The sequence below is a fragment of the Manis pentadactyla genome, chromosome 4, assembly GCF_030020395.1.
Source record: "Manis pentadactyla isolate mManPen7 chromosome 4, mManPen7.hap1, whole genome shotgun sequence".
NCBI classification, from domain to species: domain Eukaryota; kingdom Metazoa; phylum Chordata; class Mammalia; order Pholidota; family Manidae; genus Manis; species Manis pentadactyla.
This window is the reverse complement of record NC_080022.1, coordinates 19,049,582-19,076,267: the sequence shown is the minus strand read 5'-3', so window position 1 is coordinate 19,076,267 and position 26,686 is coordinate 19,049,582. Positions and strand designations below refer to the sequence as shown.

Here is a 26,686-nt window from a genome sequence, read left to right as displayed (position 1 = left end):
CATTAGTCCCTGGGAGCCCTGGAGACCAGGGAGACGGCAGCAGCCACCCACAGAGCTTGCAAGGCTGGATGGACTTGATGGTCCCATGGGTCCTGGTTTAGCTCTACCCATCTGTTCTCCAGGGGTCTCTGCGCTCTGGACTATGAACTGGACTGTGTCTCGTGCCTGCTCAACTCCCTTCCAGGGGTTCCAAGTGCTCAGAGGCAAGTCCAGCAGGCCCTCCGAGACTCCCTGATCTGGACGTTGAGACGTAACCTGACACCACAGACAGGGCTCCCGGGTGCAGACTCCTTGACTTCAAACCCCATCTCCACCAGTCCCAAGCTGTGTAACACTGGGCAGGTTCTATGTTCTATCCAGGCCTCAACTGCCTCATGTACAAAATAGGGATAAGAGCATGAACCACTTCACAGGGTGTGAGGATTAAATGAGATGTGTCTGCAGAGTTTAGCGTATTTCCCAGCCCAGACAGGGTCCTTGGTAGCTGCTGGCTTACAGCTCCTCTCCAGTCTGTCCCCTGCCCTCCCTCCTCACACCCCTGCTGCAGCCACACAGGCCTCATTTTTCATTCATGCATCCCTCCCCGCGTCGCACATTTTGTGAGCCCCTACTTGGTGCCAGCGCCACACTTGGTGCAGGGAACACAGCCCCTGAAGATATGCCAGGACCCTGCCTCAGGGAGCTCCCCCATTAGGGCAGGCTTTCCAGCAAAATCAAAACATGCAAGAGCTATGATTTGTGATCAGCATTTCAAATGAAACAAATCGAGGGGATGAGACAGGAAAAAGCTTGGGGAGGGGAGTCCTACTTAGCACAGTAAGGTCAGAGCAGGTCTGCCCCGGTAACGTTCAGGAAGGCTGCGTTTCACCCCTCCTGCACTGCCGCTTCTCGCCGCATGCTCCTGCCCCAGCTCTGCTCCTCCAGCTCAGCCTCTGGGCCTCCTCCAGGGTGCACTCCCTTGGAGAGGACACCCTAATAGCCACTGCCACCCCATTACTCTACTACTGTTAGCATTCTACGTGATGCTATTCCCACTTTGTGTATATGGATTGGTGTATTTTCTGTGGAGTGTCTGCTTCTCTCCCAGGACTCTGAGTGCTGTGTGACGGCAGAAGCCACCACCACTAATCTCCAGCCAGGGCCTGGCACACAGAAGGTGCCCAAACAACATCCACTCCTTAATCTGTTCTTTCCTTTCCCTCTCCTGTGTGGCCTGGGCTGGTGGGCTGTCTGCAGGAGCCTTGCAGAGCAGCAGGTGGGCAGCAGAGGCTGTGATGAGCCGCGGCACCTGTTCCCTGTGGGCAGGAGCACTGAGGAGGCCTGGAGAGCTGCCCCCTGCTGGGCTGGGCCTGCTCTGGGCTGGGCCCTGGCCCTGGGTGGAGAGCAGGGTCTGTGGCAGCTGTTCGGCATCACTGGGCTGCAGGTGGGGGGCCGGGTGGCAGGGTTAGTCCAGCCGCAGAAATCTGGTTCAGTGACCTGTTGCCAACTCTTGGGAGGGAGCACAGACCTCTGGGGCAGATCCCAGGGAACCTTGTGCATAGCTGGAAATCTGTACCTTCAAGACTGCCTCCTATATTTCCCTCAGCCTTAACCCTAAGCTGAGTACTCATGCTAAAGAGGAGATGATAGAGTATCTCTCTTTGAGGAAACAATTGACATAAGCAGATGCAAAGATAAAAAGGCAAGTTTTTCTAAAATCCTAAGCAAAATTCAAGACAGCATAGGCTGACAACCAACTGGTAAAAAGGCTTAAATCCTGGTGAGAGACAGGAAACAGCCAAGGGTGGAGCCAGAGACCTGGGTTTGAATCCCAGCTCTGCAATTTGAGGGCTGGTTGACTTGGGGCAAATGATTTCACTTTTCTGAAGATTCCCTTTCCTTATCTGTAAAATGGGAATAATTCCTGGGATGACTGTGAGGCTATTGGCCTCTGGCTTCCTTTGCCTCCTGAAGGGGACCCATCTGTGCACTCCCGAGAGGGGCTTCCAGGCTCTTCTGTGATTTGGCAGCTGGTAAGGGGAGGCAGGAGCACTGGGCCTGGAGTCACCAGCCTGTGTTTGTGCCCTGGCTCTGACACCGGCTGCTGTGTGACCCCGGGCCTTTCTGAGCCTCAGTTTCAACATCCATAAGACGAAGGCTGTCAGTGCGCCTGCCGGCAGAGGCCACAGTGCCAGAGCCTCTCCTGTTCTTGTCCCGCCTCCCCTCACCCCCGTAAGTGTGCCCAATCAGCCTGTCTGAAGTCCCTGAACCCACCCTGGCCGGACACTGGTCTAACCTCTACACTGGGACCGGGCAGGGTTCAAGGCCGTTCCCCAGGCCCAGCCCCGAGGTTCTGGTGCATTGGGGTTTTATAGCTCTCCAGGTGATTCTGAGCATGTGGACAAGGTTGAGAATCACCAGAACATTCTTCAAAGCCCCAAACTTGCCGGAAGCCCAGTCTTTACCCAGGCTCAGAGACACCCAGGCTCTGCACTGGGGAGATCAAATGTGGGGAGCAAAGCCAAGTTCTCTCCTGTTCAATTGAGTGTTTTCCATAAAGCTCCCAGTTTGCTTAAATAATTCATGGCCATTTCTTCCCTTGAAGCCTCAACTATAGTGTGGCCTGAGGGCAGGGAGCCAGGCTGCTCATTAACTTAAGGTTTACTTTGCAAGAAAGGGCAGAAAGTTCAGAAAGGCCTCTCCAGGCAGCACACCCTGCCATTGGCTCAGCGCTAATCCTCCAGCAGGGGACACGGCTGCGGCTTAAGCTCAGCTGAGGCTTGCGGGCCAGGGCCGAGGCTCAGACAGCTGGGACTGGAGTCCTCGTAGCTGCTTCCTGACTGAGGTCCCATGCCAGGCAGGGAAAACTCACCACTGAGCCCACAGTTTAAAGGATCCACGGTTCTGGAGACCTGTTTTAATGTACTTCCTTTAAGCACTGCCATTTCTGGCCAGATTCATGTGATCAGAGGGTAGTTAGAGATCATTCATCCATCCCACCATCCATACTCATCCATTCACCCACATCTACCTACCCACCGGCCCATCCATCCATTCACTCATTCATCCTCCCATCCCTCCAATCCATCCTTTTAGCATTCATGCATTTATTTGCTTACAAAGTAGGTAATGTATGCCTCCGACGTACCAGGCACTGTTTTCAGTGGGAGGCATACAAGGTGAATAAGTAGACAAGGTCCTGGCTCCTAGATAGCTAGCTCACATTCTATTCAGAGAAGACAGAGAATGAACAAGTAAACAAGTATATGCACATGATAATTTTCCATGCTGATGAAAGGGAACATGAAAATAAGTCTGGGGTATGTGACAGAGAGGCTATGAAAGGCTGGTTTCAGTGGCATTTGAGTTGACCAGTGAGTGGGACCCAGCCCTTGGAGGGATGGTGCTCCAGGGAGAGAGGAGCGAGTCAAAGCCCTGAGGTGGGGATGAGTCAGTCTGGCATGTCAGAGGAAAGGAGGGACTGGAGCTGCGAGAGCAGAGGGCAGAGTTCAAGGTGACTGGCAGGTTTAGATCAGGTGGGGCCCAGCAGGCAAAGGTGAGGAGTCTGGTTCATTCCAAATACTGAAGGAGCCAGTGAGGGGGACGGGGCATGCATTTGCGGCTCCCCTGGCTGCTGAGGAACTGACTTAGCAGTGAGGGGAAACAAGAAGTCCAGGTTAGAGGACGTAAGGTGGTAGCTTAGACCACTGGGGGCAGAGTAGATCCAACCTGCTCAACTTACTTTACCAGGGAAAGAGGCTCCGAGCCTGATCTGTGCCTTTTCCTTAGTTGGGCTCAAAGGTATCTACTGATGGACTGACAGATTCCATACCCCTTCCCAACTGCTCAGGCTGATTTCCACTTCTGTCCTAAAGTCTCCTGCTCTTTGGAGGGACTCACCTCAGCCTACCCTCCCTTTTCATTCCACGCCCCATGGGCAGACCAGCAGTGGGGAGGGACAGTGGGCACAACATTTGGGGCAGGCTTAGGAAGCCTGGTTGTAGCTCCAGCTCTGCTAGTTCTATGCTGTGCGGCTTTGAGCAAGTGCCTTCCCTTCTCTGGGCCTTGGTTTCCACCCGCATAAACAGGACCAGAGCTGGATGCTCCACTGAGGGAGGCCCCTCCTGGTTTAGATGTGCTCGTTACGTCACCTCTGGGTCCCAGGGAGACAGCTGAGGGTCTTGCTTTGGCAGCCTCTTTTGGGGGCCCCCAGCCCACTGTCTGGCTGTATTCTGGGCTCTGACACAGTAAGTGCAGCACAGACACCATGGTTTTGAACAGACTGACTGCTGCTGCTTGTGAGACCTCAGACATGATTTCACCTCCGTGAGCGTGGGTTTTGAATCCATAAAGAGAGGATGCTAACACAGCCCTAATTTCAAGGTGCTCGAGATCAGTCATGAGGTGTGCTGAGCGACCGGCTGGGCAGGGGACTGTCTTGTTCTGGCCAGCTCACCACCCAGAGGAGGGAGCAAGCCTCCAGCACCCAGGGACGGTGGTGAATGACCAGCTTCCCGTGAAGACTCAGGTGCCTGTCTTACCTCCAAGGCTTCATAGTACATATCTTTAGCTTCCATATCTGTCTTGGCTGACATCAACCAGGATTTGATCAAATATTCATAAAAACTGTCCCCGAGTCCTCCAACCGAGACGTGGTCTGTGAGGGGAAAGAGGACAGGAACATTATCTCTATCTGCTGAGGCCGCCGGCGGGTGGTGTGTGTAGATGGGGAGCAAGCACTTTATCAGCAGCCTCCGAGCCCCAGACAGGGGCTGAAAAGAAGACACAGCCTGTGACAAGGGGGAGACCAGGGCTGTCCTGAGCATGTTCATCCTGCGCCATCAGGCACAGGCTCACGCACATGTCATGAGTCGCAGTGCCTTAGCAGGCTGAGGATGGCAGGGCCTCTGCTTATTAAGTAAAGGAGTTGCGTTTGTTTATGAAGATAACCTGGTGGCAGGGAGTTCAGAGACTTTTACTACCCCGTGACAAGCATGGGAATTAATGCTGGGCAGGTTCATAAAAGGCCACGGAGTGGAGGAACGAGAGGCTTAGTTTAGTTGGTCAGAGCACTGTGCCACTTGGAAAACCAAGTTTAAATGTAGCCAATTGGGATAAATGTATTTCAAAGAATCAGGAAGGGAAAAAATCAGGGTTGAAGACCCCCTTTCTTCCCTGGTGGCCTCGTGGGGAGTTGCCCGGAGCAGGACATCCAGGTTGTGCCTGAATGAGGAGGGATCTCCCCCGGGGCTGCCCCAGGAGAAGGACATGCTGACTGAGGAGCACTTAGGCGCAGAACAAAGGCACAGAAAATACCCCACTCACATGCTTTAAAAATTAACAACAGGGGAACATAGGCATTTAAAGGTATAACAAAGAGCAAACTTCAGTGCCCTGTTATGATGCACTTACGCAGAGAGACATAGAGGAAGGAAAGTGGGGCTGGGCTAATAAGGTGGGATTGGGGGTGGGGGGGTATTTCCTGCTCCTCTGGAGAAGGCAGGGGTAGCAAGAGAGAAGAGAAGGAAGGTGGTGGAGAGGGGAGAAAGAAGCAGAGAACACATCAACGGCCACCATTTGTTAAGGGTCTACTGTGGGCCAGGAACTTTACTGTCTGGTTTACAACAATCTTCCCAAGAACCCTGTAAGGGAAGCATTATGAGCCCCATCTGCCAGAAGGGAAAACCAAGAGCAAGCCTAACTAGCCCCCCCAAGGGCACCACGCTGGTAGAGCCCAGACATCCTGCAGCTTTACACAGTCAACCAGAGAATGCAAACAAAGAGATAGGGCAACAAAGGCCAAGTGCGCAGAGAGGGACCAAAAGTGGAGGGTAGACAGGGGGCTGGAGACGGGGCTGAGAGGAGGTTCTGGCAGGAAGCCAACCCTCCCGGCCCTTCCAGAAATAAAGCCTGGCCCGCACAAGCCCTTGGAAAAATCGCAACAGACCAGATGAAGCCTGAGCCTTGGGGAGGAGTGGGAGGGACTTAGTGAGGGCTGGACTTCGCGTGTGAAGAGGGGCCACAGAGCCAGCATGGCGGACCCCTCACCCCTCACTCCTAGGTAAGGACACAGCCTGGGCAAGCACAATGGGGGGCCAGGGATGTGCCAGGCCCTGTATGAGGATGGTGCGTCCATGGCTGGAGCAGGAGGTCTGTGCAGAGCAGGAGGGAGGGGGAATGTTGCAAGTCAAAACTGGGTCAGCTTCTGCTAAGAGCCTGCAACAGCCATGGCCCACAGAAGGGGGCCCTGGCCACAGGCTCGCAGCTGGGGCACTGGCATCTCGGCACTCATCTCCTGGGCCTGCCTCCTTTCACCTCTGCCACCCCAGTCTCTCCCAGCTTCCAGCCTTCCCACACAGCTTCTTCCTGTGATGACCCCCACCAGGAATACCCTCCCCCCTTGCCTGGCTAATGTTTCCTCGCTGCTACACCTCTGCTCAGGCATCCCCTCCCCAGACAGGCTCTCTCAATGTTCTCAAAAGGCTACAACAGGCTCTCCCCGCAGGGTGATGAGGAGCAGTGAGACAAGGCACACGCACGGCTGGCCCAGTGTGCTTCCCCGGGGGAAGCGCTGAGTGGCAGCCACCCCACCGCTGCCTTGTCACCGGCTGCTTGCAGCGCTTGCTCTAAGTATCTGTTTCAGGATCTGCCTAACGCACTAGGCTGTGAGCTACTTGTGGAGAGGGACCGTGTGTGATTCCCATTCCATACCCAGAAACTGTATGGCACCTAGCAGATGCCCAGTAAGTCCTAAACAAATGAAAGGAGGGTAGGCTTGAGCTGGGCGGGGAAGGGCCCCACATGCCCAGCCAAAGAGTTTGGATTTCACGTGATTAGAGTGTGTGTGGGTGATGTGGCTGGGGCCTTCATCTACCAGGTGTGAGCAGGAGAGGGGACCCAGGTCACCAGGAGTTCCATGGGTGTTTGAGACATGACACACTCTTGGGGAAATGTGCATGATTTCTGAGGGGCCCCGACTGAAGTGGCCAGTTCTTCTTTGGGGTCCCACAGCTTTCTTGCTAATGTGTGTGTGCTGTGTCCCCGGCCCCATGTGGAGCACAGAGAAGCACAGGAGTGGGACTGAGCCACTCAGTGGGTGAGCCAGACATGGGTTGGCCACTAGCTGGAGCAAGCCACTTCCCCTCTGGGCCTTTGTCTTCTGATGCATAAAATGTGAAAAAGGAGCATGAGTTGGTGTCCATGAGCCTTAGAGCAGAGACAATAGAGGCTGCCGATCCCTACCGGCTGGGGAGCTGGTCAGCAGGGAGGCAGCCCCAAGGCTGCCAGGTGGGGGTGATGGGCAGCTCACCCTCCTACACCCACTGGGGAGAAACTGGACTTCCCACCGAGGAAGGGTGTGGGATTCAGGTGGTGGGCGAGGAGGAACCTCTCCAGGAGCCAAGCGGAGCGGCCGGTAGGTCTCTGGGCTCTCAGTGGCTCTGCCTGGGTCGGGCTCATCTGTGCTTGATGCCAGCGGTCCTGGCTGAGGAGTCCTAGTGGCAGGAGGGTCTTGGTCTCCCCTCTTACCCTGAAGCTCAGCTTCAAGCAGGAGTGAAAAGCAGGCAAACACAGAGGCTTGGGACTGGGATGCAGCCCCAGTTCCTCCTCTCTATGCTGTAATTTCTGTGGTTGCAAATGGGCTAAACAGAAGATTCAAGGAGAGAAAAGAATGTGAACCCAACTAGCTTATGCAAGTCAGGAATGTTATTATCTGCTGGAAAAATACATAATTTCCAAAAAAGAAAAAAAAGAGAACCCAACAAAGCCCACAGAAAACCTGCGATGACCCTGGGTGCCAAAGCCAGGGGAGGGGAAGGCAGGTGCCCCGATGGGCAGGGCTTCACATCCCTCTGCTCTTGAGCAGTCCCCGGATTCATGGTTTATTAATATGAAACAATTTTCCATATGTGACCAACTTCGTGCAGCCCTGCAACCCTTGGCTCAGCCCAAAAAGAAAACTATGCTTCTCCGAGGGGGCTCTCCTGTAATTTGCCCCTGTAGCTGTTCCGACTGGGGAGCCATGCCCCTCTCCTTCTTCTTACGGGTTCTGTGGCCTTGTCCTAGAGCAGGCCAGCAGTGGGGCAGTTTATCTCTTTACCCAGGCAGGCCTTCCAGTTAAAGGCAGTAACAGTTACTGAACTGTCTCTTCCTGTGGCCATAATCTGTAATTCAAACCTTCATTTTCTCCAGGCACTTTTGGATTTGGCAGCATGTTTTGGTTAAAAATACTTTGCATTTCTATCAGCGGTTTTTGCAGGAGGCCACTTGGGAGTGAGGTCATCACTGGGGAAAATTCCTGGATCGAATTTTCTGAGCCTCCTCGGACCTGAGGATCATAGAGGCTCAGGGTTGGAAGGACAGGCCTCTGCAGTTTCTCCACAGTATCCTGCGGTGTGCCAGCCCTCCAGGCCCTGCCTGCATGCTTGTACTGATGGATGCGCATTACCTTTTAGGACACCCATATGGTCTTTGGAAGATGAACTGAAATCTGCTTCCTGCAGCTTCTGACCATTCCTCCCCCACCCTGCCACTGGTACATAAAGAACATATGCCTAGCTCTCCCAATTTGCAGGAAAGGAAGACAAGGCTCAAAGAGACGAAGTGAATTCCTCCCCCTCATGCAATAATTAGACTCATGTCTATTTGCCCCAGAGCCCTTGCTGATGCCATAGCAACTGGGGCTGGAGCTGGGGGAAAGGGAGAGGGATCCTTGTTTGGGCAGAGGCAGGGTCCACGGAACCTGTGACCACCCGTTTGCACCGTGGCCACATGACCAGGGCCTTAGAAGGGCAAGGCAGTGGCAGGCTTCTGGACAGGGGAGCAACCCCTGGGCTCTGGGAGACTTTGAACATTCTCCCGCCTGAGCGTCCCCCTAAATGCTTCAGTGGTAGAGCTGGGGGCTGTGATGAGGCTCCACAGGTCACTCACAACTGTATGGTGGAGAAACAAGCCTCTGAACAGAGAACAGCAGGCAGTCCCCAGACTGATTCTTGCAGGTATAAGATACAGCAGCAAATTAATAATTTTTCTATGGCTGCATGGTTAGGCTCTGCTTAAATTAAAAAAATAAAAATAAAAAAGCTAAAGTTGGAGGTGAGGAACTGGATCAAAGGGGCTGGGGGAGAATGTGTGGCCTTTCTGGCAACCACTTCCAGAGTAGACTATTCTATCTGGAACATTTCTACAAGTTTGGGGATGATGGGGGGTTCAGGGGCACCCTAAAGATGGGAGGCTGGAGACCGCTAGTGTGGGGCAGTACACAGGGCAGGACCTTACTCCACGGCCGCCATCACACTGGTCACAACAGCAAGACAACAATGAAACTCCCCACGCCTGGCAGGGTGGGCGGCAGCCAGGAGCCCTGGGTGAATGCCTCGCGGGCAGGTGGCTCTGAGGAATGCATCCTTCCTCACTCAGCCCAGGTGCCTGGCCCAGGAGGGGCAGCGGCCTCCTGTACTCACGTTGCATCCAGTTCCCGCTCACTGGGCTGAGGAAGTTGGGGTAGAGGCCGAAGGGCTTATCGATCTTCCTGAGGACCTTCCGGATGTTCCTGACCTGCCGAGAAATGGACACCAGGCACACTTCACTTCCCGAGCCAGCCAGCCAACTCCCAGCCCATCGGGGACTGAGGCAGCTGGCTCAAATCCAGAGGAAGCCTCCCCATGAGGCAGGCAGGGAGCACGCATGACCAACAGCAGGCTCCAGCCCGCGGTGGGGAGATGGCCTTGCCCTGGTGCCCATGCCCGGGGTGTGGCAGGCCACGGCCATGGGGGGGGCCTGCCCCCCAACCTGTGCACTGACCGCTCCACCTGGGGCCCTGCCAGGCCCCCTACTCCCAACCTCATTGCGAATTGCTTTGGTGGGTGTGTTCTTAGGATGAGGGTTCATATAAGTGACAGCAGCTCACCTGTGACAGCTAGGTAAGATGGCCTTTTTAATAGGGCAGAAATGGCCAAATGTTGACAACTTCAGATGGTTCGACCTAGTAGTATGTTATTTTATTTGATGCCATAGGAACCATTCCAGAGGAGAGTCTGTGCTGCCCAATAACCCTGTGCCCTATTAGGGGTGCCTATCAGATGCCTATTAGCATCTCAGGGTTTGAGAAACAGCAACTACAAGAGCTGTTAACGTTTCTCAGTTCCTCTGAGCCAGACCCATTATATACATAATCTCCAACCCTTAGAACAACCTATACAGTATCTCTGTTTAACAGATGAAAACCTGAAGCTCAGACAGGTTAGGTGACTTGCCTGTGGGCACCCAGGTGGTAAGCAGCACAGCCAGGACTTGAGTCAGCTGTTGTCTGACCACAGGGAGCAGCGTGGCTCCTACACAGTTCAGGGCAGGGACCACAGGGATGTGCAGCACAGCCTGGGACAAGAAGAGGCTGGATCTGCAACCTCTGGGGCTGTGAAGGGCAAGAAGCAGGAAGGCTTGATCCCTCAGGGCCTGCTCTTTGGCACCACCCGAAAAGCTCCCAGGACAGAATCTGCCTGGACAGAAGGGCCCGCGGGGACCGTCCTGTATCCCACTCATAGACTGATCTGTAAGGGAGGAGCAGGAAGAGCAGCCTTTTAGCTGTCAGACCTTTCTTTCCAGGGTCTGCGCTTTGGTTTGCCGCCTCAGATTTCAGCCATCGACACTGACGGAGTCCACTATGGGGGCAGGAATGCGCTGGTACCTGAGGTATTCTCAGCTGGCCTGGTGGTGAGCAGCGAAGCAGGCTTTATTAGCTCCCCCAGAGGGTGCGGGTGCTTGTAGAATTTGGGCCAATTTGTTGACTGCCAATAATCGCCTCTGTGGGAGGCATGACTGGGGGATGAAAATAGCCAGAGAATGTAAATGTAGAGACAGAGAGAAAGAGGCAGATTGACTCCAGAGAAGAAGCCTGCAGTCTGCCGTACTGATCTGTCCTGGAAGAGCAAGTGCGGGACCTCAGAGCCAGGAGGTCCAAAGGCCTGGCCCTGGCTCTCTCACCGAGGAGCTGAATGACCCGGGATGAGTGATTTAACTTCTCTGGGCCTCAGTTTCCTCCTCTGTAAAATGGAGATAACAGGAAGTCCTACTTCATAGAGTTGTTGGGAGGATCAGAGACACTATAAGGAACCCAGCACACAGTAGGTGCACAGGCAGTGGTAGCTGGTATCTCGTGGCCAGCTGGGGACCAGAGTGAGGCTCTCTCGTCCCAGGCCATTTGAGACCGTCAAGATCTTCCTAGAGGAGATCAGCCCAAGAGCAATAGAGGAACAGGGGGCAGGGAGCGCTTGGAAGTGGGAAAAAGAATCAGAAAATAACACCCATTTGTAAGTGGGATTAAATTTATTCCACAAACTTTCAAGAGGGCATATAACAGGGCAGCAGGTTCCTCGTAGTATAGGCACACCTCGGAGACATTGTGGGTTGGGTTCCAGACCACCACAATAAAGCAAATACTGCTATAAAGCTGGTCAAAGGCACGTTCTGGTTTCCCTGTGCATATAGTTATGTTTACACTATACTGCAGTCTTTCAAGTGTGTGATCAATAGTATCGTGTCTAAAATACAGTGTAATGCCTTAATTAAAAGACTCTTTATTGCTAAAAATGCTAACCATCAACTGAGCTTTTGATGATCATTGATCACAGGTCACCGTAACAAAATTATGACAAGGTTGAAATATGGTGAGAATTACCAAAACGTGACACAGAGACACAAAATGAGCAAATGCTGTTGAAAAAATGGCGTCGATACCTTTTTGACACAAGGTTGCCAGAAACATTCGATTTGTAAAAAATGCAATACCTGCCGAGTGCAATAAAGTGAAGCTCGATAAAACTAGGTATGCCTATGCAAGGGAAAAGCTGCTGAAGGCAGACACCCTCTCAATATCAGGAACAGCTTCTGAAGGAAGGTCTGATGTGATTGGCTGTTTAGGGTTTAATTGGCTGTTTAAGATCCCTAATGCAGAGGAAGTAATCAAGGGGTCGAAAAGCTCTTCTTCAGCTTCTCAAGAATGCCCAGGTGAATTCCCACATTGAAAAAGCAGTAGTCCTAAATCAGGCATCAAAAAGCACATGAGTTTATTAAAAATGCAGACTTCTGAGTGACGCCCAGAGATTCGTTTCCTTACAGGTGCCAGGAGGCTGGCCGGCTGGCATGAGACCGGAGCCACGGGGTAAAGGTGTGGATCTGTGACCTCCCAGCTCCCTGGGCGTTCTAAGACGCCAACATTCGGGGAGGGGGGCGAGGGGAAGAGAAGGTGTGGGGGCCTCCAAAGGGTTCTTGCAGGGCAGGGCTTCACTCCCTGGGCAGGACTCAGCAAGGAACAATTGCTGGTGAGCCTGAGAGCCACTAAGGGTGCTGCGTATGCGTCCGTTCTCTGGGTTTAGGGTTAGACCCACGGAGACACTTCCAGACAGTGTGATGGCCAAAGGCTGCGACACTGAGGAACTGCTCCTTCTGGGGGCCTTCACAGAGGGGAGGGACAGCACCTGTCTGGGTGGACTATGGCCAGGATGCCAGCTCTCAGCACCCGTGGCCTTAGCCAGATGCTTGTCCCTGCTGTAGAGGGAAATGGCTTTGCCTGCCCAGTGACAGCATGAGCTGGAGGGGCATCTGGAAGGGCTGGCAGGCAGTCCTCACATGAACAAGCTAATTGTCCCTGGAAAGGCGGCTTGTGCACCCCGTGGCCAGTTCTTGCCCAGGTGAGCAAGCAGGCGCCTGGATTTCAGGATTTCAGTTGTTGCACTTTCTCCAGATTTCCCATATGTGTGTTTGCCGTGGAGCTGATGTGCATACCAGTGAAAACCTCGCTGGCAGCTTTGTCTCTGCCCTGCCCTAGGGGATCCTGATCACCCCCTGGGCTCACCTTCCCTGCCCCCTGGCTTCTGGGACCAACACGACTCCCAGAGTAACTTTGCGCTGTATCAGTGGTGGCTGGAGGCCTTCTGAGTTCCCCACCCACCCACCCTCCCTCCCTGTGGCCTGTGATGGGCTCTCAATCAGCCTCTGTTCTCCTGGGGGAGAAGAGGTCGGAGCTGTTTGGGGAGGGAGCCGGGAGAAGACTTGCCTTTTCTGCGAAGACATGGTTGCCAGAGAGCTCGGTGAGGTGTAAGAACTCCAAGTGCAGGGACCCAAACTCCGCCAGGATGCTGCTGCTCCCAGCCACGGCCCAGCCCCAGCTTCTGTTGGAGCCACTGGAAGATGGAGGCAGCCCAGGTCAGCCCCCTGCTGGCTGGGCTGGCTCCCCTGCTGAGAGTAACAGTGACCGCTTCCTGGGGGAGCACTTACGATGTGTCAGGCACTGGACTAGGAGCTTCCACGCACTATCTCAGCTAATCCTCCCTGGGGGTCGGGCCTGGTGATAGTCCCATTTTGCTGATGAGGACGGAGGTGCCTGGCTGGAGGGGACCTAACCCAGGTTTGTGTCTGACTTGCAGTTCTCTTTGTTTCTGTTGTCAAGCAGCCCGCATAAGACGTGTGGGATTGAGTAGGATAGTGGCAGAGCTGCCCTGGTGGCACACGAGTGATGCTAAATTTGCAGGTGATACCGACCAGGCTGTCAGGGTCCACAAAGACCCCAGGAGCACTCTTCTCATCCCGGCTGAAGGCGACTCAGCCGCTTCACTGTCAGTGGTGCTGTGTGCGGAGGGTAAATGGGGCTGCGGCGGGGGCCTGAACGGGACAGATGAACAGCAGGGTCCCCACCTGGCCCTTTCTCTCTCCCCACACTGTCAGTGCTGCCTGAGGACATACAATGGCCCCCACCTGCAATACTGTGTCACCCACACCTGACGGGCAGGTGGCTCTGACCACACACTTAGAGCTGCTGGTCCCTGGGGAAGCCCAAGGTTGGTGATAAAGGAAACAGGGGCTCTCAGAGCAAGTTTCCTCATTATCTTAGATAACAGCATGGAGAAGTACAGAGGCAGGGTCTCAGGTAATGCTCCCAACTGCCCATTTTACAGATGAGGAAAATAAGGCACAGGACATGATGTCGCCCACCCAAGATCACACAGCGGAGCACCTGGGACCCAAGGCTGGTGGGCTGCCAGGGCTGGTCCTGACCACTGCACAGCCTGCCTCTCTTCTACTTATACAACAATAAGCAAGGACGCTGCTGCCTTTCCAGGTGCTGGCCCTTGAATTCCCCCGGGATCTGCAGCCAGGAGGCTCAGGTTCAAGGTTGTTAGCTGAGAGGCCTTGGGCAAACCATTTCCTCTTTGTGCACGGTAGTTATTGCATCCAGCAAACGGGGTAAGGGTAACTCGTTCCTGTCTCTGTTCCCAGGGCTTTGTAAGATTCAGGGAGAAGAGGAAGGTGCAGAATGGAGGTGGCCTTGGGAAAGCTGCTTCCCTCCCCATGCCTCAGTTTCCTCATATGTATCATGATTATCTTTCCTGTGAAACATTTAGAACAATGAGGGGACAGGGGTCAACCTCCCTCTGCAAGGAGCTTGTGGGGGACAGAGGGTGGGGACAGAGCAGGGTGGAATGAGCGCCCCCTATTTGTAGGGGCTCCAAGGTGCGGCTGGCGTGACAGGCGGAGGGGCTGGCTCTGCTGGGCCCTCTGGGAAGCCCCTCTGCTTCCTCACTGTGAGAGCTCCGACTGTCCAGGAACTGGCCTCTGTCTGTCTCCCAAGACGGACTTGGGAAGGCAGGTGTGGGGGATGGACGGGGGGTCTGGGAGGTCATGCATTGCCACCTGAGGGGTACCCCTTTTTCTGGGCTTGTCTGGGGCTCCCCTGAGGCTGCCCTTCTCTCTAAACTCCATTATCGGGCTTGCATGTAGTTTCTGGGGGAGTCAGGAAACTCATCAGTTTCTCAGCTGATTCCAGAGAGGGAGGGCTTGAATTTTAGGGTCTTTAAGAGCAGGTGACCTCAGTGAACTAAGATGATCCCCAGCCCCTTCTTCCTGTCTCCCCTTCCCTGGCTGTTTCCCTGGCAGGGGCAGGGGGCAGGTGGAGACGGATGGGCAACAGAGAGCAGAAAGTTCATTCCTGGATAATAAATAAAACACCTTCTGTTTCTTGAGCCGCTGCAGATGCCGGGCACAGGGGCAAGCTGTCTGCGTCGTGACTTCCCTTAAAGTCCACACGGTAAAGCATCGTTAATCCCAGTGTGCAAAGGAGGAAGCCGAGGCGGGGAGAGGGAAGTCGGGCGTCGGAGGTCAGAGCCCGCAGGTGGTGGAGGTGGGATTCACATGGAGGTCTGCCACCTGGGAGGGCCCTTCCCCAGGGGGCTTCCCACCCAGAGGGAAGGGGGAGTCCTTCCCCCAAGAGCCTCTTCCCCCCAGGCCAAGTGAGACTTCTCCCTCCTGTTTGTGATCTCAGTGGGAGCTGCAGTACCCACATAGGGTTTCCTGAATAATTGATGCTTCCTGCCCTCACAGAGAAATTCAAGGTAAAAAAAAAAAAAAAAGCCACCAGCCACCCAGCTGCCTTTTGTTGTCATTTTTCCCACATTAGCCTCCCCTTCCTCTCCAGCTCTGCCAAGGCTCACCCTCCCAAGTGGGCTTCCTGTAGTGGGGCCGCCCTGGCAGACAGGCGCAGCCGGGGCTGGGCAGAGGCAGGCAGTGGGCAGCGCCCTCCTCTCTTCTGCCTGGTTACAAATGCTGGCTCCCCACTTCCCAGCTAGGTGACCTCAGGCAGATCGGGTAATTTCTCTAGACCTCAGTTTCCTCATCTGTTAAATGAGCACCCACACTTCATAGAATCATTGTGGGGTATAAATTCTGCACATGATTACTGCCATTTTAAACATTATGTAATTATGTACATGAAAATTACATATTGTTTGAGTTTTTAAGTTCCCAATATGCACCAGGCAGCTGTGTTACCTTATCTTACCTTCACATCCAATTTCAGCGGTAGATACCATGGTTCTTATTTCATAGGTGAGGATACTCAGGCTCAGAGAGGAGGAGACACCATCCCGAGGTCACACAGTAAGTGACAGAGCTGGCAAAGCTGAATACAAATCCTAGGTGCTTTTGTGCCCCAAATTCCTCTGTTCCAGGCAGCCTCCAGAGACCAGGAGGTCTGAGCAGCCCCAAGAGGCAATGGGCTCACAGAAACTCTCGCTCTCCCCTCTTGGCCTTTTAAGCCTGCAAGTGGGCCTGAAGCCTGTGCTCTCTCCCCTGGCAGGAGAGGCTCCTCCACAGTGTTCCCCCTCAGCCCAGTGGAAGCGTCTACATGCGTGTACTCATGTATATGCTGTAATTGCTAACTTTGGAGCCAGACAGACCTTGATTGTAATTCTAATTTTGCTCTGCTTCTGTGACCTTGGGCAAGTTACCTCACCTCTCTGAGTCTCAGGTTCTTCACTGGTAAAATGGGTTCCACGTGGTTGTTGTGAGGTTGAAAAGAGAATTCATATCACATGCTCACATTGTGCCTGGCACACAGTGAGCACTTTATAAATATTAGTAATTATTGAGATGTTAGATCTGAGTATGCCCTGAGCATACATATGTAAATGCATATTTGTGTGTGAACATGGGCACATAGGTATGGGTGCAGGTGTGTGTGACAAGGTGATCTTGTGTGTATCTGAGCCTGTATGATTTGGATTGGGTGGCTGTAGAGTGTACGTCCGTGTGTGTGTGTGTGTGTAAGTGAGAGGGAGCCAGGGACAGAGACTGATTCAGCCACAGGGGTCCTTGGCTCGGCCACAGCCACTCTGCCAGGGAGGCCAGGGCTCCTTGCAGGTCACAGGTCACGGCTGTCCCTGCCTCTGCCTCCAGAGCTGGCCTACGCAGACACACCTCCCCTCTAGGGGACAACAGTCACTCTTGCTTGAGGACCACCTCCCCTCCAGGGGCCTTCTCACCCAGCAGCTCAGGGCAGAGCCTAATGATGTACCCCTCCTGCTGGGACCCAGTCCTGCCCTTCCTCTTAGGGCTGCCACAGTGGGCCCTGCCTGGAGCAGGGGTGGCAGTGTGTGGCCCACCAGCAGGCCCTCTCCAAAGAGCAAACTTCACACCACATGGGCCCTACTGGAGCAGGGAGACGTTTTTAGCAACAGACTCTCTTACCCAGAAAACGAACGGGAGGTGTTGCCAGGAAATATGCATATACATACATATGTATACTGCACTGGCAGTGCGCGAACAGCTTAAAAATAAATGCACTTTCTTAATCAGAAATGTCAGGATCTGTGTCAGATCAGGTCTGGGCTATGAGGTCGCGGGTAAGGCGACAGCCGGGGTTGTGGTTTGGTGGTCTTGGGGGCCGGCAGTGCCACGCACAGAGGAGGGCAGGATGCCTGAGCCAAGGTCCTCTCCTGGGCCCTGGGCAATGAGGCCAGAGGAGCTGGACCCGGGAGACGGAGCTGGGAAGGCAGTGTGTTGTGTCTGGGCTCCAAGAGAGATGGCTGTGTTTCTCTAGGGTCAGTGTTTATGGGAAAGGAATCTAGCAGAGATCCAAGTGTCCAGCTCTGAGGAGTCAACCCTGGCACTGAGAAGGGGACTCAATCGATCCTGAAGGTCTCTCTGTGGCCTACGGTGAGATTTAAGTGTGGTCACCTCCGAGGAATGCTGTCCAACGACAGGGACAGTAGGTGAAGATGCTGAGCAGGCCAAGTCCCCTCTTGTTTGCAAGGCCCAAGATGGGGTGGTGAAGCAATTGAGGCACCGAAAGAGTGGGACCTCCGCAGGATAGAGAGGGAACCACACTCCACAGAGCCCAGGGCTCCTGCCTCGCCTCCTGCGGCCTCCCTCCCTCCTGGGCAGATGGCTGAAGCTATTGTTGAATTGAGAATTCTGAGATAAGAAATCACTTCAGGCAATGGGACTGGGACAGGGAAGTCCTGCAGTAGAAATATTACAGCCTTCCTTCCAGGTTTGGGCAGGTAGGAGGCCTCAGGATGGCCTCAGAGCTCCCCCTGGTTGCCCACTGCGATGTCTCCTAGGGCCTGCTCCTGCCTGGGGGGGTGGGGGTGCCAGGCAGGCGGTAAGAGCAGAGCTTTCAATCTGTCACGAAATGGGTTTAAACCTTCGTGCCATTACCTATTAGCTAAAAGATCCTGGGCAAGTTACTTTATCTCTCTGAGACTCCATTTGAGTAATGGGGATCCTATGAATACCTACCTTCAAAGGATTGGTGTGGGGGGGTGCATCTGGGGAGGCCAAGTATGGAAGCCCTTAGCACAATGCTAGGCACACAGCATTGCTCAGCAAGTGGTAGATGGTAGAAACAGTGTCGTTATTAAATCTTTTTTTTGTAGCACAAATATTTGTTGAAGGGGTGAGCAAAGAATTCACATGGATCCTGCCCTTAAGAAGCTCCCAGCCTGAGGGAGTATGTGAGTGTGAGTGTGAGGAGGCCATGGAGAGGCAGATGGAGTGCCTGGAGCCCAGGAGAGGCTGACATTTTTGGCTTAATGGCAAAGGTGGCACATGAACTGGGCTTTCAAGCCAGGGAAGCTGGCAGAAAAAGGCAATCGGTGGAGGAATGGAGTGAGGGGAGGTAAGACGATGGCGCACATCTGGATCCCCAGGAGCAGCATTCATACTCCTCGACAGACCTGGGAGCTGGCTGGCCATTAGTTCTCCTGACTCTGCCCTGTCCTTTCCCCTCTCTCAGTCGCCACTTCTGTAAAATGAATGGACGGAAGTACACTGGAGCCCCATGCAAGGGGAAGGAAGCAGCAAGGGAAGCTGGGGGCGCAGGGAAGCGCCTTGAGGGCTTGGAACTGGACAGAGCTGTGCCACCAGCTCTCCCTCCCCCAGCTGTGCTGCCCACGGCCCCTTCCATGTTGGCATTCTGTGACTTAGGGCTGCCCAGAAAGACCCCTGTTCACACACGCAATTAACCAACAGATCAGGAGGGGTGATGATTGAAATGGCTAATAAAATCAGTGTTTTACAGTGGAGCCCATAGAAAGAAACATCACCAGTGATTTCTTTGATTAGTGGAAACGTGGTTTTTGGGGATCTTATCCAACACTTTTGTTAAAAATCCACATTTTCTGCAATGAGAATGTAGTAGAGAGAGGAAAATACCAATAAATATCATTATTAAAAATGGAGTTGGGGCACAGTCGCAGGGGGGCTATCAGGTGAGAAATTGGGGATCAACAGAGGTGAGGCTTAGAACCTCACCCCCCCTGTTTTGAGAGAAATCTTCTGCATCCGTGGATGTTTTGTTGCCCTTGTCTAGCTTGGATTAACACATAGTCTACAGGCACAGATCTGATCATCTACATTTGCTCTCTTACAACACTAAACTATGTTTTCTACCTTTATCTTGCATCTACCTACCACTTCAGCATTTTATTAAAAAAAAAATAATAATAATAATAAAGGGAGAAATGTGGGATTCACATATAAATCAAGTATAAAAATCAAACGAATATTCATATTTGACCTGATTGTCTATAGTTCATGATGCATTATCAAAACCGAAAGTTTCTGTGATGACTGCCCTTGCACTGTTCACCATGTAGGAACTTACTCACTATGTAAGAATTTGTCCACCATGTAAGAACTTGTTCGTTATGCTTCTGAAGATTGGAGACTGATGAGAATTAGGCTGGGGGTGGATTAATGATTGTGCATTGAGCATTGACTCCCCTATACAGAATTTTATTGTTGTTAACAACCATTTGATCAATAAATATGAGAGATGCCCTCTCAAAAAAAAAAAAAAAAAAGGAGTTGGAAGTACTGGGTTTGTGTCCTGGGAAGGTCAGTTACTGGCTTCTCTGACCTCTGCCAGGGTTATATGACCTTTACTCCTCCAAGTCTGACCCTCTGTGGGCTGGATGCTCCCAGAAGTCCCTCTGGGTTCTGACACTGGGCTCCTGAGACCAAGCCCTGCTGGGGGTCGGCAGACTGGGAGTCCCACTACCCCTGGCCCCGAGACCCCCTTGCATCTTTAGGGATGTCCAGGTTGGGGCATATCTGGAGGGCTGTGAGTCAGGGCAGTGCTGTGGGACGGTCACAGAGGAACAGCTGCCCCCTCCCCACCCTAGGAAGATCAGGCCCTGGGTATCCTAAACCCTGAGAACCAGGCTTGGTGTCAGACAGCAGCCCAGGAGAGCCCTTGGCTAAGGCTGGTGTTCCCTGTGCCCTGACTCTGTGACGGCCGAGGTGGGCAGTGAGCTCTCCCTGCGCCTCCTTGCAGAGGCGGCCAAGAGCAGGAGGGGATCGGAAGGCGCCCTACCTTTTGAAGTTCACGACGCCTTTTGGGATTCCTGTGGGGGTGTTGAAGGCTGGCAGGAGTTTCTCCCCAAGCTTGATGGCCTTGACTCGGAACACCTGTAAGAAAAGGGTCAGAGGGCACAGTGAGTCCAGGCGGGGGGGTGCCATCGCCACAGGCTGCTCCTGCCACCGCGGCGGGGCTCAGAGAGGGAGGGGGCACCGCGGCAGGCCTGGATGTGAACTGGCTCCACGGTCTCAAGTAAGGCACCTCTCTCTGAGCCTCGACTCCTCCCTTGTTCATAAAACGAAGACAGTGTTGCCTTCTCAGGGCTCCTGGGAGTTATGAACTTGTAAAGCCTTTCCCAGTGTCAGGACTGTGAGGAGGGCTCAGTGTTATAAGTGACTAGGGTGACCAGTGGGAAGATGAGGCAGTCAGGGCAGCACCAAAGGCAGTCCCTGCCCACCCACGGGAAGTCACAGGCCAGGCACGTAGGAAACACGTTTGGACCGAGTACAAGGAGCACAGGTCTGGGAGCCCAGTCCCCACCCTGTCCTGACCCCAGAGCTTGGCTTCTGTGTGCTTCTCAGCAAACCACTCCTTCCCTTGTGTAACCAGGGGAGTGGCCTTTCCCCTTTGACATTCTGATTTTGCACACTCTTCCCATTTCACAGATGTGAACAGAGAAGGTGAATGGCTAACCGACTGAGATGGCTGATGGTAAGGGAGGGAGCAGGAGGTTCCAGGCCGCAGGGCCCCCGCCGGAGGCTCTGACCCCCTCAAACTGATCTTCTGCTTCATTCAAGAGTGCCCATGACTTCTGACTCAGCAGTTTCCCTTCTAGGAATTTATTCTAAGGAAATAAATAATCAAGGATGTAAAGATTTACCTCTACGGCTATTTATTCCAGCATTGTTTAGAATAGGGGAGAAATGGAAATACTCCAAATATCAAACAGTAGGGAAGTGGTTAAATTATGGCTTATCCATGCAGTGGGTTAGCATGTGACCACTGAAATGATGCTGTAGAAGGTTATTCAATAGCAAAGGAAGGGCTTACAATCTGTTAAGAGGAAAATATTTCAAAATAGTGCGATTCAACTTTACTAAAAATTATATTCATGTGGACATGTGAGGAAAAAAGTTTGGAAGGAAATATTAACAATGATTAATATTTCAGAATGTAATATTCCAAAATATTATATTCACAGATATATCATCAGAATATTAATAATGGTCTCCTTGGTGGGTAGGTTCTCTTCTTTTGGCTTTCTCTATTTTCTGTGCAATTTTTATAATAAAAACAAATCCACAATAAACATTATTTTTTAATATGTGAGACTGGAAATCTCTAAGCAGCTGCTCCTGGGGGGAACAGCACACAGGTCCTTTACTTCTGGAGCTCAAGGGTGACCCAGTTTGCTGACCTCCTGTGTGTTGTTTCAAAACAAAGTCTTCCTGAGGTTCCCCATCCCAACACATGCTTGAAAAATGCCAAGGCAGCTGTTCGGGGAATGCAGTGAGGGAAGCATCCATGAACTCCCCTACGAGCTGTGGATCAGCAGCCTAAGAGGCAGGTGTGGCTCCTGCTTAGGGAGGGAGGGAAGGGAAGATGGGCCCCAGGGCCCTGCAGTGATGCGCGAGAAGAAGGCAGCATCCAGTGCCAGAGATGGGACCCAGCCACGTCAGAACCTCTGGGGGAGCTTGTCTAGAATCAGATTCCAAAGCCTCGTGTCACCCCATAAGCCACTGGTTCAGCAACTACTAGGGGCTCCTGATATCTTCATCTGACTCCTGGGAAAGCTGAGCACAGAGGCACAAACTGGTCCGGAGTCACTGCTGAGGTCCCAGACAGCTGCCTGGCTGTCCTCTGCCCTGAGGACTCTGAGCTCGCTCCTCTTAAATGTTCCTCTCGGCCAGCAAAACATGCCTCCGCCTTCAGAAGGCCCTGCTGCCAGCTGGCACTACAGGGCCTCAGCCATCCCAGGGAGGATGCTGAGCGAGTGTGTGTGGACAAGGGTGGTACCCTGCACCAGAAGAACACTGGTCCTGCTTATCATCTTGGAAGCGAGTGGGTGTGTGATGAGCTCTGGACCCGACTCCAGTGTGTGTGTGTGTGTGTGTGTGTGTGTGTGTGTGTGCGCGTGCGTGCACATGCTTATCATCTTGGAAGCGAGTGGGTGTGTGACGAGCTCTGGACCCGACTCTAGTGTGTGTGTGTGTGTGTGCACGCGCGTGCACATGCTTATCATCTTGGAAGTGAGTGGGTGTGTAATGAGCTCTGGACCCAACTCCAGTGTGTGTGTGTGTATGTGTCTGTATGTGTTTATCATCTTGGAAGCTCTGGACACAACTCCAGTGTGTGTGTTTTCCCCACATCACCAGACAATTCTGATAAAAGCTGGGTGTCCTACAGTTCAACTCAATTCTAAGACTCTCTACCAGGAGATAGCACCAGATTCCACAGTTTAAGGATTCAGTCCTACAAGACTGTCCCTTCCACCCCTACCCCACCCCACACTTCTGATGACAGTCACAAGCCCAGGGTGTCACCTGGACTTCTGACCCACTGCCTATAGATCAGTTTTCCACAACCTCCTCCTCAGGTTCAATTAATTTGCTAGAGCAGCTCACAGAACTCAGAGAAACATTTTACTTGCTGGGTTACTAGTTTATTATAAAAGGATACAACTCAGGAACTGCCCGACAGAAGAGATGTACAGGGCAAGGTGTGGGGAAAGGGCAGGGAGCTTCCAAACGTCCTCCAGGGGTGCCATTCTCCCCAGATCTCCATGCGCTCACCAACCTGGAAGCTCTCTAAACCCAGTCCTTTTGGGTCTTTTTTTGAGGATTCAATACATAGGCATGATTGATTAAATCTTTGCCCACTGGCTATTGATTCAAATTCCAGCCCCTCTCTCCTACTGCGGTCAGGGGACTGCGACTGACATTCCAACCTTCTAATCACAGGTGGTTCTTCTGGCAATGAGCCCCTACCGTGGGGTCCAAAAGACACAATGATCTGCTCTCACCACTTAGGAAATTTCAGTGGTTTTAGGAACTCTGTGCCAGAAATGGGATGAAACCAAATTTGTATTTCTTATTATAAATTTCGGTATCAGTGTCACCTACATGATTTTCAATCCTTGTAACACCCTGTGAGGAAGTTATTGACCCACTTAGAGGATGACAAAACTGAGTCTCAGAGAAGCAATTTGCCCAAGGTTGTGGAGCTGTTAAATGGCTCTTTTCCTGGTACACCAAGCAGCTTTTCCAACACAAAGATATGGCCTCAGACAGCCATGGTAAGCAACAGCCAGTGGCCCAGGGATTCTAGAACAGATGCAGAGAAACCAGCAGGAGTTACCATCTGTAGAGTGGAAAGGGCACTGGGCTGGGAGTCAGACCCCAGATTCACATCTTCCCACTTAGCAGCTGTGTGATCTTGGAGGAGCCATGCACCATCTCTGAGCCTCAACTGCACAATGGAATGGTACATGTGCCCTGGCTGCCTCACCAGGTTCTTCTAGAAGTCAGATGAGAGGATGTATGTAAGTGGCTGTGCTATATAAACTGTGCAGTGCCGTGCAAAGGTCGCCTGTTTGGCTGTGGGTAAACCTGTCACTGTCATGGGAGTCTCAGCAAGGCTGGTTCCCTCTCAAGCAAAGAAAGGGCTCAGCCCAGGCAGAGGTGTAGGGTTTCCATCACCATTCATTCCACCAATATTTGTGGGAAATTTTAAGAATGGAAAGGCCTGCTCCTCAGGCACCCACTGTGTGTGAGATCGAGGACTGAGATAGAAGGGAGGCCTCAGTCTGGTGTGGCTGAACCCTGGTGACAAGTGGTGACTCTGGGCCAGGCAGGATGAGGGCTACAACCTAGGCAGGTGGTGAAAAGGTCACAGGGTCAGGAGCCAACTCAACACAACCCTCAGACACTGGGATGCAGGAACCCCGCAGGAAGGAAGGAGGGACAAGCATCAGTCTGAGGACTGCCAGCTCCTTCCTGTACTGCTGGCCCCCAAACTAACCCCTGTGAGCCCCGAGCTGCACTGCTCTTTCCCCTCTTCCCCAAACCCCACGTCCACCTCCCACCACCTGGCCAGGAACCGAGCAATGCCTGGGAGAACACAGGGACCTCTTCTACTCCATGTCAGTTTCCTGTCCTGGGGTTTTCAAATGAAATTCGGGCCTCGGGTGGCTCGAAGCTGAGGGCTCCCAACTACAATCATTTGGGGACAAATTGGTACAAGCAGTAATCTCTGCTGAGGAGATTAGCTTGATGGCGAGAGGCCTGGAGCAACCAGAGAGATAAAGGCAAGCCCGCGGCCTCGAAACCCTTGGCTTCAGCCTGCGCCACCTTAGATTGAAGGGAAGCGGAAAGGCTTCTCAGACAATAGGGGTGGAGGTGAAGAGGAGTTTTTCCGAGCATTGCTCAAGTCACTTCCATGGGCTCCCCCTGCCGTGATAATTACTTGTCTCCAGGTGGACAGAACGGGGGACGTGCAGGGAAAGGCGAGGGCCGACCGCGAGCAGCACAGCCCCCCTGGGAACACAGCTGAAGATGTCGCATGACCCGGGGACTCGGCCAACCTCACCTCCAGCTACTCCGGCTGGGCTTTCACAGGAGCTCACAGGGGAGGAAGGCGCCTGGGTTCCACAGAGCTCTGTGGTCTTCAGAATTCCCTGGCAATGTGGAGACTGTGGGCTTTGGAGCCAGTTAGCCCTGGCGTCAGACCTGTTCCCTTTTGTCCCGTTTCAAGAGAGTTCTTCGACCCAAGGGGCGTCAGGACCATCCCCATGGCGGGAAAGGAAGTGAGGCCCAGGAAGGGAGAAGGGGCTTGCTCAAGTTCACAGGCAGCTGTGGTGGGGGAAGAGGTCCAGGTTTGCCAGCTTGGGTTCAGGGCTTTGCCTTCTCCCTGCCCTTCACCGCCCTCCTTCTGGAGGCGACACAGCTCATCTTGGGCCCAGGCATTGCACTTACTGTATGTGTGTGACCAGCAGTGGCTACCCCATCTCCCCTTTGTCCCCTTCAGACCTGGAGCTGGTGTCTGGCTGGTGTCTGGCTCAGGGGGGAGGGCGAGGGGTGGCTGTGGAGTAGGACAAGACCCAGGGCCCAGGGGCGGAAATAGAGAAACAGTGGTCTTGGTTTTAGCAATCCCCAAAACCAACATTGTAAAAAACCAGTCCAGCAGCCTTACCAGCCCACACTGGGCCCAACTGGGGCTGGGTGCCGGGTAAGGAGCTGTGTGGATGGTGTGAGTAGACCTGGTTGTTGCCCTTAGAGAATTTACTATCAACTGCAGGAACCAGCTGGGCTCACCCAGGCGGCAGAAAGGAAGCATCAGACCGAAGAGGAGGAGTCTACAGGTGGCACAAGGAAGTGGGGGGACGTGGTGGCCTTGGGCAAATCCCCTTGGATCCTTGGTTTCTCACTGGTTAAATGAGCGGGTGGGATTGGGCGCTTTCCAAAGCCCCCTCCAGCCTGGACGGTCTAGGGGCCTCCAAGGGCCAGCTCACCTCTTCTCCGGTCAGGTAGAAGGCTGAGAGGAGTCCTCCAATGTACCGGATGTTCACCTCAAACAAGGATGCTTCTCCACTCTGCAGGCAGAGAGAAGGGGGGAGGGCAGCGGGGACACTTGTGAGATGCCTGCAGGGCTCCCAGGGACAGCCTGGAAGGGCGGGTCACCCGACTACTGCCTGCCGCCCTGGCGGATCTGGCCACACCTGTGCTGGGCTCCAGGGCCACACCCCGCCCGCCACTCAGTGATGGTTTTCAGAGCAAAAGGCAGGAGGAACCAGCACCTGCTTGGCAGGCCACCACTGCACATTTACTGCGTTTCAAATAAACACTGAGCTTGGCTTCCTTCCCCAGCCCTTGCCCAAGGCCATCAGTGCAAAGTAACTCCTGGCGGCTCTCCAAGGAGCAAGAACCCAGTGGGGAGCTGCTGGCTGAAGCTGACCTGGGAGGAGGCAAATCCTCTTCTAGCCCCCTTCCTCCCTTTCCCAAAGGACCCTTCTCGGCTTGGCAGGAGGATGGTATGGCCCCTCCTTGGTGTGGCAGGACGAGTGGAAGGTCGCAGAGGAGGCTCTGGGGCAAACAGGGCCAAGGCTGAGGGGAGGGTGCCCAGCAGGTGCTTGTAGGTGACCAGCGATTTCTCAGCCTCAGTCTGGAGCCCTCAGGGTTGCCCACACTGGCCTTAATTACTGTTATTTTCTTTCTTAAGCCTGGACTGCAAGACAGGGGTGTTGGGGCATTGTGCCAAGGACCAGATCTCGGTCAAAATCCCACTGAGCCACTTACTTGGGTATTTCTTTAGCCTTTCCCTGCAGGAGCTCCTTCATTCCAAACAGAGCGGATAGGAGACACTGAGTGGTTTAGGAGAGAGGCCTGCCCAAGGCTGAGCATGGCTCCCTAAAGGTGCCTACGGGTACCGCCCCTGCCCCTGAGGGCTCCCCTCTGCAGGCTTTCCACACCAGGTCTCCTATGCCGATCACAACAAGGCCCGCTCCTTCCCTGGGAGGGCTTCCTGTCGACAGAGCGCTTGCAAAGCTGCTCTTTTAGCCGCTCCTGACGCAAAGGTCAC

General features: G+C 53.5%; 1 protein-coding gene across 3 annotated transcripts in view; it reads right to left on the bottom strand.

Annotated features, from left to right (window-relative positions):
• The window catches only part of MAN1C1 (mannosidase alpha class 1C member 1), a 159,025-nt gene that overhangs the window by 6,797 nt on the left and 125,542 nt on the right, over positions 1 to 26,686 (bottom strand). For 2 of the 3 annotated variants that reach the window (XM_036914787.2, XM_036914785.2), the window contains exons 4-8: positions 25,620 to 25,700; positions 20,126 to 20,220; positions 13,031 to 13,157; positions 9,441 to 9,534; positions 4,521 to 4,636 (exon numbers count right to left, since the gene is read on the bottom strand). In XM_036914787.2, the coding sequence (XP_036770682.1) occupies positions 4,521 to 4,636; positions 9,441 to 9,534; positions 13,031 to 13,157; positions 20,126 to 20,220; positions 25,620 to 25,700 (513 nt within the window). The remainder of the gene's footprint in view (positions 1 to 4,520; positions 4,637 to 9,440; positions 9,535 to 13,030; positions 13,158 to 20,125; positions 20,221 to 25,619; positions 25,701 to 26,686) is intronic. The other variant, XM_036914786.2, reaches the window with a different exon arrangement.